Source organism: Anopheles ziemanni, chromosome 3 (genome assembly GCF_943734765.1).
Source record: "Anopheles ziemanni chromosome 3, idAnoZiCoDA_A2_x.2, whole genome shotgun sequence".
Taxonomy (NCBI): domain Eukaryota; kingdom Metazoa; phylum Arthropoda; class Insecta; order Diptera; family Culicidae; genus Anopheles; species Anopheles ziemanni.
The window spans coordinates 84,627,216-84,641,497 of record NC_080706.1 but is presented as its reverse complement, the minus strand read 5'-3'; the positions used below and the strand labels follow the sequence as shown (position 1 = coordinate 84,641,497).

Below are 14,282 nucleotides of genomic sequence, written 5' to 3'. Positions count from 1 at the left end.
AATCGGCGACGACACCGTGGCGACATGCTTGTTGTTGTTGTTGTGTTGATGATGAAATTCAAACAATGACATAAGACAACCGCGCACTTGCGCAAGCTCAGCTTGTTTGAACGGTGCGTTATGGCTAGCGCCAAAAAGAAAAGGGGAAAAACGAAACCAAAGACCCTCTAGTGAACACGTGTTGGGCCTCGGTGTGATTTGGAAAAAGAAAAAGAACTTTGCCGAACAAAACAAACAACCGGATAGAAATTTGCTTGGCAAACGGTGAGTTGGGCAGAAATAGAGACATCAAACATGCGTGCTTCCCCCCGACGAGCGTCACCGTGAAACGCTGGGGAAGACGAAAAGCAAAGGCAATCAGAATTTTCGATCGATGTTTTGGTGGAGATAATGTCGAATCGAGTCGGGAGTGGAAGGTAACGAACTCAAACGCAATTATTCACTTGATTTTCTACGGCTCTCAATCGTACGACTTCTACCGGAGGGAAAGGAGTGCCGTTTAATTTCTCCTGATTTCTGAATGGCCACCGGGGGAACCGGTGTTTCGGTTTTTTCCCTTTTTTGTGGCAGCAGATAGAAACCAGAACAAACCATCTTCTTGGCACATGAATGAAGAAGATGGCTAAGTTCAGTGTGCTGTTTGCCTTTCGGGGGGGTTTTGGGGAGAATCGTTTCCTTTTCTGTATTTCATTTTATGTGTTTCTTTCTCTCTTTCTCTATCTATCTATCGCTCGCTATGATGGAGTAAACATTGACCCATTGATGGGGCGAGGCGGAAGTACGGTACTGCGAGCCGCCGCCGCCGCCGCCTAGAACCGATACCGCTAGGTGGCCAATTAAACTTGGCTCGGGGGGTTCGTACTTGGCGAGAGAAAGCGGGGCCAAAAATTTTGCGCCTTTAAAATTCGGGGGAAGCTTGTTGAGAGGTTTTGATCGAGTGGGGTTTTGAATATCGACCCGCCGGTCGTTGGTTATTGGGCTCTGGGGAGAAGGCTGAATGGGTTGTAATGGGCGTGCAATTATATACTATTTTTTAGATTGACCTACATCTAAGCACGGTCAGGAAGGTAATCTCTAATCTGGATGTGTTACAGTATTCCACTTCCGGGCACTTTATTGTAAGATTTTTAATGAAGCAGCATGTTGGGTTGAGCGACAGAAAACGATTGGAAATAACAAATCAACAGGTGTAGCTCTGATTGATTTAATTAAATTTACCCACATTCAAGCAACATAATTTTGTGTGTACTGGTACATAATTTTGTGTGTAAATGGTACTAAGATTAACATTTTTTCCCTACGTCTTTTATTGGATGGGTGAACAATATTTCAAGGCAAGGCGAAAGTTTTCAATGCTTATTTTTATGCACCTTTAAACATTATTTTTACTGTGGTCATGTGTGTGTGTAATCATCTGGTAGTAAACTCTGAGACAATGTAATCAAAACAGTGGTTCTCGAGAAAGTTGAGAAAAATATTTGTGACTAGCGACTAGGAGATTGTGATCGCACACCGAAGGTCATCAGATCAAAGAGAGGTTAAATGAGGCAAAATCGTAGCAGATTGATCCGAAAATTGACTAAGGATGCCGATATTTCAAAATCTACCATGCATCGGTTGATCAAACATGATTTGAAATGTACGTGTAGAGTGAGAGTAAACCGTCATCTTACAATACTTGAAATGTACGTCCAGAGTCAGAGTAAACCGTCATCTTGCAGCAGACCGTATCAAACAACTACGGCTGGAGTTCTCGAAACGTTTGGTATCAACATTAAAATAAAAGAATACCGACTTCATATTCTCAGATCCGCTTGATCCTCGCACTTCGTTGTCACCGTTTGGGTAACTATTTGTCGCGTCCGAAACAACGATCCAAAATTTCGCGCTAGATCACCACCAGGAGCACAAAAATACTTCATTTCCTAATAGTACAAAGTTCGGCACGTTAAAAAGGACTCAAGCGTGGCTAAAGAAAAACATATTATTATGGGAAATTTCATTTGACCTCCCACCAGCCCAGACTTGAATCCTTTGGATTGAACAATATTGGCATATGTTCAGGTTAAGCCCTGAGAACGGCTATCCCCATTGTTGGAACCCTGACAGCTTCAATTGCCAACGCATTAGTCTCGAAAACTGACTCATACATTGAGAAGGTATGCTTTCGATTCCGTCCCCGTTTGAAGAAGGTGATCGATAAAAATTGTAGACCTATTGAGTAATGTAACGATTAAAAACGATTCCCCAACTTAAGTTATTTTTTTTGAAAAAAATATTAGCATTTTTTTATGGGACATACTGTATTTTTTTAAATAAATATCTTTGAATATACAACAGTCGAAATTTTTCCACGCACTGGCCTCAATGCAACAAGGTATTCTTGTCCGACATTAATATCCTATCCAATCGAAACAGTTACTTAATCTTACGCACGCACAAAAGAATGTTTGTCACATTCCAATCCAAAATATGACACGTACAACGTATCGTACGGTATCGTAATCCGATTCCACCCTCATTCCAACCTTCCAGCACCAATTCCGGTTAAGGGGCGACCCCATCGTGTGCCCAACGCTGTCTGTGCGTGCGATTATGGTCTACAAAATAATATCATTACCCTCCAGCCGGTGCGTTATCTTACTTCCGAAAACAAAACACCACAACGCTTTCCATTCGTGGCATAATCATATATTCCGAACCAAACCGCACGCGGTTGCGCCAATCGAAGCCGGACAGAATGTGTTGATTGCGTAGCGAATCGAGCAAACGTTTGCGTTGGCGGAGAAATCGAGTACGTAGCCACTGTGTTTTCTATCTGGTATCTACAAACCCTTCCACGCCCTTTGGAAGCATGTGGAAAGTATGGTGAAGGATGGCACCCTGGCCAACCATGGGGTGTGTATGTGGCTCCCCAATTCGGAAAGGGTGGAACGATCGGAACGACTTATACGGATTTCCGGCTCGGGGTTGTGCGCTCCAGCGATGAAGGGGCGGTTGAGTCAAACGTATAAATTTCGATTCGATCTAGCGGTTGTATCGAATAAATCTACTCGCTTCTATTTGGTTTAAGCTTGCGTTGGTTGAAGTCATCCGCCTATCGGTAAATTAAACATGAACCCGCATGAAACTACTTCTCGAAAAACGAAAAACACTCGCCAAGAACAGCTGCAAGCGATCGATTGGAACAAAAACAAGAGCCTTCCAACACCAATGCTGCACACCATGTAAGCTGCCCGTAAGGAAAAGCCGCACAACGTTAGATCGATTACCGACAATTATAACCGACCGGGCGGCGAATGGCGATTAGGTTGGAATGCTCCCAAACCTCCCGTTACTCCAGGTGCACTTCCTGGAAGAGTTTCACCGGTGAAGGGCAGAAGAAAAAAAAAGCTAAACCGTCTACTAAAAAACCCCATTCCTCCCTTTGGCTCGCCCTAGAACCGATCGGATGCGGGATATAATTGTGTGAACAACAACTCGATAGCAAAAAGTGAACCTTACTGCTTCTTGACCAACGATTGCGAGTCCGAGTGAACCAAGACGAACCTACATTTGAGAGTGGAGATGCAAGGGAGGAGGGATGGAAAGAACAGGATGGCGTAATAAATGGTATGAGGCAGGCGATTAACAACTGAAACATACACACACGCACACACGCCCAAACACATGTTCTCCAGATGATGACTCCACCGAGATTTTACGGTAAAGATAGTCGGTTGGCCAAGTAAAGCGAAATGGGGAAAAAATCTTAGTCTCTCCCACTAAGAAAAAAAATGGCTCGATGCTCGTCGATCCGCATACGGCACCTTCCTATTAGCGCAACACATTACGCCACGGCCAAATGCCATCCATTCGGTCGACCCGCACGCGGAAACACGCAAACGATCCGCGACCATCTATAATCGGCGTCATCGTCATCGTCGTCGGATTGTCGTCAGCATCAGCCACGTGTTCGCAACAGTGCGCAGCATTGTAGCGAAGTCGATGCGTTGAACACGCGTACACGCCGTTTTATGGAGCTGCAGCTGCACCGTAAACGATTTTACGAGCGGTGCCATTACTCAGTGGCCATTTTTGCGCTCGATCGGGAATCGAAGACGGTACGATCGAGAGTACGGCAAGTGCCAAGCAAGCGGCAGAACCACTTTGGAATCTCATTTGGTATAAATGTGTGCACAATCTTTCCCCTCGGATCGGATCGACAACGCGAATCGATTAATGTGGCTTTTGGATTATTTATACATTGTTTTCTTCTCGTGAACAGTATTTAATGCAGATAACCACGGCAACAATATTTCTTGTTTACAGTAAACAAGCATGCCATATAAAAGCGAAAATGAAAAACAGGATGTATTATAAACCTTAATTAGAATAAACAAATAATGCAACAACGCGTCTTAATAATTTAAAAACAGTTTAAAACTGTTGATGATACAAAATTGAAGAATCTTATCGAGGAAATGATGAAAAGTCAGCGAAAGGAAGGAAAACCTATTCGATTGATTCAGGTATAAATTCAAAGTATTGACATGAGGTATACGAAAATAACAAATATCATTATTTTTTCAAATTATAAACAAAAATAAATGAAAGAACTAGAATTATATCGTATAGTAAAATAATCCAAACATTAACAGCAAAAAAAGGTCAAAGGAGGCCTGCATCCCAATGTTATCTCGCTTTGTGCTAAGGAACACCAAGCTTAGATACATTGGTGTGATATTTATACGACCTCCCCATCATCCCCAGCATGGCTACGGAACTCCAGTGGCGGTTACGAGGTAACGATCGCATCTCGTCCGATGTATGAAGGTTACCCAGTTTGCGTTCTTGGTCATGTTTCGTCCTCTGCCACTTTCGGAGTGCATCGGGCTTCACCAAAAGGGAGCCAGGGAGAGCGGTGTTGCAGTCGGGGAAAAAGCATAGAACCCTCCTCGCGCATAAGGTGCAGCCATCGTGGGGTCCTACTCTGTCGTGGGTTATATACACATTCGACAAGCCACGTTTATCGTTGCCTTTGTTACGATTTGTTTTTATTACTGTCCCACTCGCTGGGCACTTTGAAGTTGTTGGCGATGTTGTTCTTCTGCCGTGCCTCTCTACCGTCATGAAGAACATGAATGGAAAGCGTTTGTTCCAAGCGCAGGCACCAACGGGGCCTGCCTGGGATCAACGATGTTACCGTGCAGCGTGTGTTACATAACGCGTTGTTGTGCTAAATTGTGCAAAGAGAAGTGGAAGAACATATGTCACGTTGGGTGAACATGGTCTTATGAGTTGAATTCAGCCGAGGGGGAACCGTTGTGGGCATGACACAACCCCCAACCAGGGAACGTGCTCTACAAGCTGACCATAGCAAGCGTAAGATAAATTGAGATAGAAAGAAATGAATCTGTGAAAGTACAAGAAACGGTTCCAAAACAACCATTTCTCATATAGAGAGAGAGCAATAGCCACACAGCGCTATCATTTATTCCATCTGGAACAGCTTTGTTCATTAATTATAAGCATTACTTTATCGCAGGTAACGATTTCGAACCACTTAATCACGTCGATCGGGGATGATAAACAGCACCAAAATGACCATTAACCGACCGCTAAGAGACTTTCACCCACACCAGATCGCTGGCCGGCTGTTCGCCTCAGGTTCACCTTTTATCTCCGGTGAAACTCCTCGTCGCATCGCACTATGATCTCTCCATCTCGTCAAAAAACCGAACGAAACGTTACTATCTCCCAAAAGCCCACCTTTCCGATTATTGATCCAAGGGTTGAGGTTTCAACCGGGGCTGACCAGAGACATAGGCAAAACGTCGCGAGCCGGGCGAAGCCAGTTAAACCATTTTGGGTACCATTGGGCGGCATTTAATTTCTTCCTCCAAAAAGTGCCTCCAAGAGAAACGGTTAAAGTCTAGGAAAGGGGACTACAACAAATCCGACATTAACTCACTCATTCCACCCATTCGAGGTCGTTAATGTACTGACACCTGAATGGGATTGGTGTGCCTGTCGTGGCCAGGTCCACGTCTCAGCTACAAAGTATCTAAAACTATGTCCAGCAAAAACAGCGAGGGACGAGAATATGGACGAGCGGGGTACTTCTCCGCGGCATCGTTTACGACTTAAGGCACGGCGTCGATGGGCTTCATCGGGAGAATAGCCAGATTATCCCAATTGAATAAGCATTTGGGATGGTTTTATTGTGCCACAACTTTAAGGTGGTAAAGGCCACACCACCCTGCCCGGCCGTGTTTCCCGGAGGAGGAGTTTCTTTTTAGAACGTTTGATAGACGGCGAACACCGGCTTTCGAGGGTGCGTGTGTCGAGTCAAGGACCAAGTGCGAAACCACATCGATGGCGGTGTCGTGCTGGTGGAGAAAAACATGCTCTTGCCTTAAGCCTCGTCAAGTTCTCGTTGCTTAAGAGACAGGGAACAAGTTATAATAGAGGCTAAGAGGAGATCTACGTGCCTTGGGAGTGGACCGTGGGGTATAGCGCCTAACCTATACGGAACACATTAAGACCTTATCATAGGTGCAGTCGCCTAGGATGCCAATGGTATCCTGCCAATTTTCGCACCGTGTTCTGATACGCCGACAAGGTTCGATACGAAATTCCAAAAAACCGAAATGCCACGCCAAGTACCCCAAGCAGCTTGGCACGCTCAACGAATGTCCGGCGAGGTTCCCAGGAACTGTGGAGTTTGCTAGACCATGTCAGCCACCAGCGGACCAGTGAGGTATTCACCACGAATGTCAGAGGTAGTTGCTCTCACCAAAAGGTGTCCAATGGGGAAAAGGAAAAAAACACATATGAACACTTTCTGTGTGTGGACACTCTCTATCTCCCGCACGCATACATAGCAAATCCCAGGGATGCGGAATTTCTTCCCGGAGAAATGGGGAGATGTATAATGATAAAAATTCTTCTTCCATTTCGCGGTTCGCCCGCGTGACTTGGGTGCGTTCGGGGGGAGATGGGTGGTTTGCACGGGGTGGAGGTCGGCGGTTTTGATACGATGTCTTCGAAAAGAAGCAGAACCAGCGGGAATGCGGATGACTGCCGGCGGCGGACGGCACGCAAAGTGGAAACCTGTTTTTCGGCGTTCCACCGTCCGATCGCGTCTTGAGCTGGCGGGAAGCAAATGTGGCCGGCACGCGCTGGCCGCGATGGGAACTGTGCGAAGATCGTTTGAAAAGTGATATAAAAATCATCCACTTTGTCGCTGTCGTCGTGGTCATCGTCCGTTCTGCGCACAATCTGTTTACGCTGTTCGTCGAACGAAAACGAAAAAAAAAACAAAAAATCTCTTCAGCGAAGTTGGGGATACAGGCAATAGCAAACACCTTCAGCTTGATCGTCAGCAGTGCTCGCGGCTCCGGGCCACGCTGGAATGTTTATCTTCTACACTTGATCCAGGAAATGTGTTTGCCCAAACAATGTGCCCCGTCGCCTGTCGACTGCTGCCCTGCCCGCCTGCTCACGGGAGATAAGTAGACGTAAGATCGCTCAGTTGGGACTTCAAATGCCAACAGCGGAAGTTGACACGTAGTTAGGCGATACGCATTACCAGGTCACTGCCAACGCCGAGTGCTGGTGGGAAGACAAACGCTGGAAGAGTTCTTTTACGCCAGAGAATGCTCTTCAGGTTGATCTTCAGAATCTTGGGTAACAACTCCCAGTAGGAGTTGTCTTTAGAAACACAAAACTCTTAACGTTTGATGGAAGACATTTTTAAACGAATTCTAATAAATATTTAAATGATCTGAAAAAAAGGTTGGATTCGATACAAATTAAATTGGTTGTCGTTATTGTTGAATTAAAGATAAGGAACTAGCATTTTAGGTAATTTATTAATTAGTTCGAGTTGAACCAAACTACTTCACTTATTTTGAACACTATAGAAGTCAAGGCAAAGTTTCATTCGAAGTTCGGAGTTGATTTGATAATGAGTTAATGCTTCGTAGTTTTTTAGTCAAATAGAACACCTTCATGATTTGTTTTTGTTGTTTTGTAAAAATGTGTTCCTTCTTCCTTTGATTTTCCTTATTTTTCTATGGAGTATATGCTTTAAGACTAGAAACCAAATCAACGCAAATCCGCCAAACGTCATACCAAACTCCTGTTTCGAACCGCAGCCTTCGCGTTAGAAAGTTGCCAACTGCGAAACAACTCCATCACACGAACAGTGACACGCAAATGAGCGCGTTTTTCCTTTCGCGGCCAGGACGATGATGATGGATGAACTAACAGGTCGGAAATCATGTCACCGGAACTGATTGCAACACTAAACTACAGCAGCGAGGCGAACGATGGCAAAAGAAGGCATACAAAACACCTCGGCAAAACATGCCGCCTTGGGCATTGCATAATAGCCCCCCTTCGCCTCTCTTCTTTGCCTTCGACAACGATTAGTACAATATGCATGCTGCCCGCAGCGCAAGGAAAACTTGCCCTCCACGTTCGGAAATCCACAACAGGTCGAGCTGAAAACTCATTCCATACGTGCGCTTCGATTTTCGCATTTTCGTTGCGAACGCGACGTAGGAAAGTATCGTCGGCTTCCAGCAATAAGTTCCATACGCACACACAGACACGCACAGGTTCTAGCTCAACCGACACCGAGCCGGGGCAGTGTAATTTGCATAAACTGGCAATAGACTCCACGCTATCCCGGGTTCGAGATGAAAATGTTGCTATCTGGTTTAGAGTCATCGAACAGAGAACAAGAGGAACAAAATGAGAGAAGTCGAAAAAGACTGCACTACAAAGCCGCGGGATCGGGAGACACAACTAGATGGAGTTGGTTCCAGAGATTCGGCAAACAAGTTCTCGGTTATCGGGCCGGACCCGTCCGAAGGGAACTTGTTTTTCCGGTTGCGAATAAATGAAAAAGAAAAGCACCTATAGAAAGAAGTTCCACAGCGGCTGAACACACGCATACATGTACAAACACCCGGTAGATAAGAGATCAGAGATCGCGCTGCTCGCAGCGATCATCGCGAGTTGGACACCGAAATCGCACCTCCTAACATCTCGGATCGGCGGCGCAGAAGTAACAGACGCCGCTTTCGAATGCCTCCGAACAGCACGACACCGACCGTGGACATCGGTTTTCGATGTCCATCGTGCGATAACGATCAAGATCCTGAATCTCCCAACACACAAGCACACCCATACGCACAAGCGAACGTGCCAAAAAAGCTCAGAATTGCGTCCGGGAATCAACACTTGGGTTCCTCCGGGGTAACCAGGTGTGGTGCGATTTGGATGCGACGCGCCTTAGATGCGATTTCTATCGAACTCCGTAGCCATTTCCCGTTCGACCAGAGGTCTCCCTTAAGTGGAGGTCATAAAACAGGCTAGCAAAACTTAGGCCCACTCTCTAGCAGGCGGTATCGATGACCTCGGCTAGATATTTCCTTGGGCAAATTTTTGGATGGATAGAAATTTGACACTCCCGAAGGGTAGTGACCCTTGGGATGGAAATAAAATCACATACTACTAGATTCCGAGTGCGTCGTGAGACAATTTGGGATTACCTGAAAGCCTTGCAAGGTGTCAAGGCGGTAACGGTTCCAGATCGACGTCTTGGAGGAAACAATTTTGGAGTGAAGCCTTGTAAGATCCGGTTCATCTAGATCGTATCGCACGTTGTCGAGGAGGTGTGAAGTATTTACCGAACGCTTATGAACAACTATGGATGGTGTTCAGTGGGCTTATCGTAGGTGGATCTTAAGCTCACTAACAAGGGTCGGTATCACGGCGCACGCGTGTTCAAGTGTAAGACTTCGCTAAGGAGACACTGTCAGCGACGGACCCCCGCTGTCATTTTGGGGTGCATTTCATCCTGCTTACTCTCTTGTCCCAACGAACAGGGTTGTAGGTGAAGGCAACGGCATCAAAACCCGTTGTCTATCTGAAACGGAGCACCTTCGGAACCGATTTCTTACCAGCGCGGTGCAAGTGAAAGCTCCCCTTGGAGAAAGATTTACGGCGAGGCAGCCGACGAGAAAGACCCGAAACTTCGGTACCCTGCCAGAAACCTTTGAACCGAAATTTGGGATTTGTGGCTTTATTAGTTGTGGACCCGAGCCCACTCCCTCACTTGATCAACGTTTAGCAGCGCTTGGTCGATGGTGGTCGCTGAGCCGACACCTCGGACTGCCAACGGGACATAGAGATCCCTTGCAGGCGTCGGTGGGTTCTCTTAATGCACTACTCTGGCTCATTCTCTTACCTCTTCCAGCGTTTGATCCGGTTCGATAACCATCGGCGATCAGTTCGGCGGAAAAGGTTAAACACAAAACATAATAAAGATGTAGTCGTCGGTTCGAGTCGTTGATACGGTTGTGTGCCGATCTCGAAATCGCCCCCCGGTAGGTAATATCGTGTGCTTCAGCTTGTTGCACAATTAATACCACTCAACCCGTCAATCAGTAGCACAATTTGTCGCGGTTATAATTTCTCCCGACCCATCCATCGTTCACTTACTCCACAAGTGGGGAGGGGAAAGCGCAATATGTTTTCTCGACATGCCTTTTTCCTCGATCGTGGGATGAGCGGTAGTTACGCGTGCTGGATGTCACTTTAAGTATACGGCCAATCGAGCAATAAACAAGCACACCCATTCCAATATCCCCAACGACAAGACCGCGACATACGCCGCTGTTCCGGTGTAAAGCGTGTAATCAAAAACAGAAAAAACCAAACTCCTAGACAAGCAAGGGAAAAAGAAGAAAATGGAGGGGAAATTAATTTGCTTTTTTGTTGGCATGTAATGAAGACCGATGGTACTAGCGGATAATGTTTGCCGCTTCCTATTTTTGCACCTTCGATGTTTCGATCGATGTGGCATAAAGTGGGAAGGCACTTTTTTTTTGTTTTGCTGCTTTCGATCGGAGGAAATAGGCGTCGCGAAGGTGTCTGCGAATGGTGGCTGGGAAATATGTAATGGTTTTAAGCGTGTTCGAACAGGCACAACCAACATGCATTTGAACGAGAAAATTCAACGAAGGGGTAAAAATTATTAGATCCGGTACATGTGTTTCCAAAGGGAACGGTCATTGATGTGTATTTGTTTATGCAATCGAGGGAAGCGGGTAACAGTAAATTAATTCCACTAGCGTGACGTCAGAAACGGCTGTTTGGCTATCTTACGGCTGATGAAGCGATAACATTAATTGCTGATAAACAATTTTTTATACATTTAATAATACAGCAAATGAGGTACGAAAACACTTCCATTACAACTCGTTAAATGACTTGATTGAAAACATTTAACATATTTTTTTCTAAATGTTTTTAATTGAAAGTGTGCCGTTGGTTTTTTAATTGAAAACATTAGGGTAAGTTTTTGGACGATGGTTGAATGAACTGTTTTACTCTCCATTCATTAGCAGCCTTCCTTGAACTGACATCTTTTTCTGTTGCCTTTCCACCAATTCAAACTATTTTCTATTTTTTTTTTTACATATCCTACCTGATCATCAAGATTAGATATCTTTTTGTGACATTTCATAGAAGATCGGAGAAAAGCTATCAAAAATATGAACTTTGGGGGTATGTTTTTGTCTGAGTTTCACAATTTATCGATCCCGCACCACAAACACACCTTCGCGTGTGGGTGTTGGCTGAACGAACCCGCCGCGAAGGTGAAGGTATCGCACGCGAGCCCAAACAAAAAAACGGCCAGTTCGTCACCCACCGCGCGATCGATGAACCGCGTAGGGTTGAACATATTTCGACTACGTGCGTGTGTGTGTGTGTCTGTGGATGGGTAGGGAGCAAGGGAAGGTGGAAACGCATTAGCATCGATAAACATTATGATTCAGATGCAAATGATTGTAAAGCCGTGCCGATCAATTCCCGCATACCGGCGAGTAAAAGAAGGCTTAGTTGGCGTAGGCCTTTAAGGTTTCTTGGATGAATTTATACGAAGATTGAGCGGGCGGAATGTGAAGTAGCGGGAATATTAAAATCCAAAGGGGCACTGACACCGAAATCCTCGTTCGATCGAGGTTAGGCCAGCATATCGAGGTTCTGTGTCATTTTCATTCCGTAAATATAATTACTCGAACGCGCGAGACTTATCGAACAGTTTGGAGAACACAGGACAAATTTTCCCGCCCCTACTCGGCCAGGGTGAGACCGTAGTTAGTTTTTCCCGGTATGGGCGGTTTGTCACACCGTGCAGTCATGCGTTGCACAATCGATACAATTACCCGGCCCCGGCTACCGGACCCGGTGCCCCCGTGAGTGACACTTGACTCGGTGAAGGGTTTGAAAAAAATCGGCCAGACTCCCATCTCGGGCCCAGATTGGGTGCATTGGGGGGAGGGGTCAATTTGCGTTCGATGTAACTTCCTGTCAACCCACTTTCCCCGGGTGCTTTCTAAATGCACCGTATTTCTTCTTCAGTTTTCATTTCAATGAACCTCTTCCCCTGTTGCTGCCGCGTATCGACTAACGTTCGGTTTGATCGAGTATGCAAAGTACTTCTTCAAGACCTACTTCCGTTCGAACCAAAGTTTTTAGCCATTCCAGACAGATTGAAGCAAAACAAGCAGTACGCCATGCCCCGTATTACCTTGTCAATAGTGGAATGTGCAATTTATTGCATCCAGCACAACAGGTTCTTTTACCTAATAGACGATACCTATAAGACTTTGTGTTCAAAATGTCATAATGTGTCCTATGAAGAAACGAGGAAGGTATGGCCCAATTATGTAATAAAAGCGTAAAACCACTGATTTATTTGAAATAATATATTGTAATCATTGTGTTTCGTTCTTCGATAAGCAATCGAAGTTTTACTGTTAATTGTATAAAACACATTTCTCCATTCCGCAAAATGGTCTGTTTTTGTGTTTTGATGCAGCAGTTTGTAGTTTTCTATTCCATAATTTCTTTACTTTTAGTATTGATTTAAAATCAATTGAAATATTTAAATAAATTACTTAAATTAAATTAAATTTTAAAAATTGCACTGGCTCTAAATCTACTCGATCACTAGTATTCATCAAATATGCGTAAGCGAGAATACACCACACAGGTTTTTATTTCTAATGTTAACCCGTTTTATTAATTTTTTTATATGATTCATAATTAACATTAGAATTTATAGTGTTATCAATGTAACTTTAGTTGAACGAATGAAAAACAAAACAAACATGAATGAACGAAGACCATGTTCCTTGTCTACATTTTCTAATCCAAATCAATAGATTTTCTCGTTATAATTATTTGAAATTACTTTTGCTTTAATGCTCTGACAAACAAAGTCAATGTGTAGCATACTCAAATGAATAATAATAATTTATAAGAGTGTGCTAGAGAGAACTTTGAAAGCGAGGAAAAAAATATAAAACAGAAAAGAATAAATAAATTCGTTGTGATACAATATAAATACATTGTTTTTATAGGTACATGTAGGATCAGTAATAAATAAATATTATTTCTCAAACGGCCTTGCTAATTTCAAAACATAAGGGTTAACTTAAGCCATCGTGATAAGAAAATAAAATTTATTTACTTTTGTTTTGTCAATATATTAGGTGCAACACAATTCCATATCATGTCTGTGTCCCAAAATTTATAAATAAATTATTATTTGCTCACTTACCTTTACGTTTGAAGATGTAGTTCTTCCGGTACAACCACCAGAGGAGCACACCCATCAGGACCACCGCGAGCAGCGTCCCGAAGATGGCCCCGGCGATGTCGCCTCCACCATAGCAGGACTCGTTCTCCATCTCGCACTGTTTTCTCCTCTATCTTCACACTTCTTCCGTCTTCCGACGCGCTGGAAAACAATCGACCAGACAATTGCCGTACACTCCCACCAGGACGGAGCGCCGGCTGGATGTGAATCTGCGAGTGCGGTCCTGTTTTTCGCGCGAAAACAACCACAATTACTTGGCTGCTTAACGACAATCTTGAGTCAACGAACGAACGAACGAGGAAAGCCCTTGAAAACGCTGCACCAAACCTCCGCAGGCGATTATCATACAGTATAGAATCACTTCAACGACGTTGCCAGTACGCGACGCGAACACACACAATTCACAAATGCTTTAGCAAATCGCAAAAAAATAAAATAAAACTCCTTGCACTAGCCACCTCCTGCTTACTTCCTACACAGCGAGTCGAAAGGGTTTCAACAGGACAAGCGGTATAAATGGATGGTATGACACACTTTGAGTAATTTTAAATAACCCTCTCGAACACAACACTCAACGATCGCGAACGCCAGGAGATCAGGGCTCACGCTGGTCAGG

The 14,282-nt window shown here is 44.6% G+C and overlaps 1 protein-coding gene across 1 annotated transcript in view; it reads right to left on the bottom strand.

The window, feature by feature from the left end:
* LOC131288480 (uncharacterized) overlaps positions 1-13,757 on the bottom strand; it is a 59,801-nt gene extending 46,044 nt beyond the window's left edge. Inside the window, exon 1 of the mRNA XM_058317618.1 lies at positions 13,628-13,757. Coding sequence (XP_058173601.1) covers positions 13,628-13,757 — 130 coding nt within the window. The remainder of the gene's footprint in view (positions 1-13,627) is intronic.
* Between the last annotated feature and the right edge of the window lie 525 nt (positions 13,758-14,282).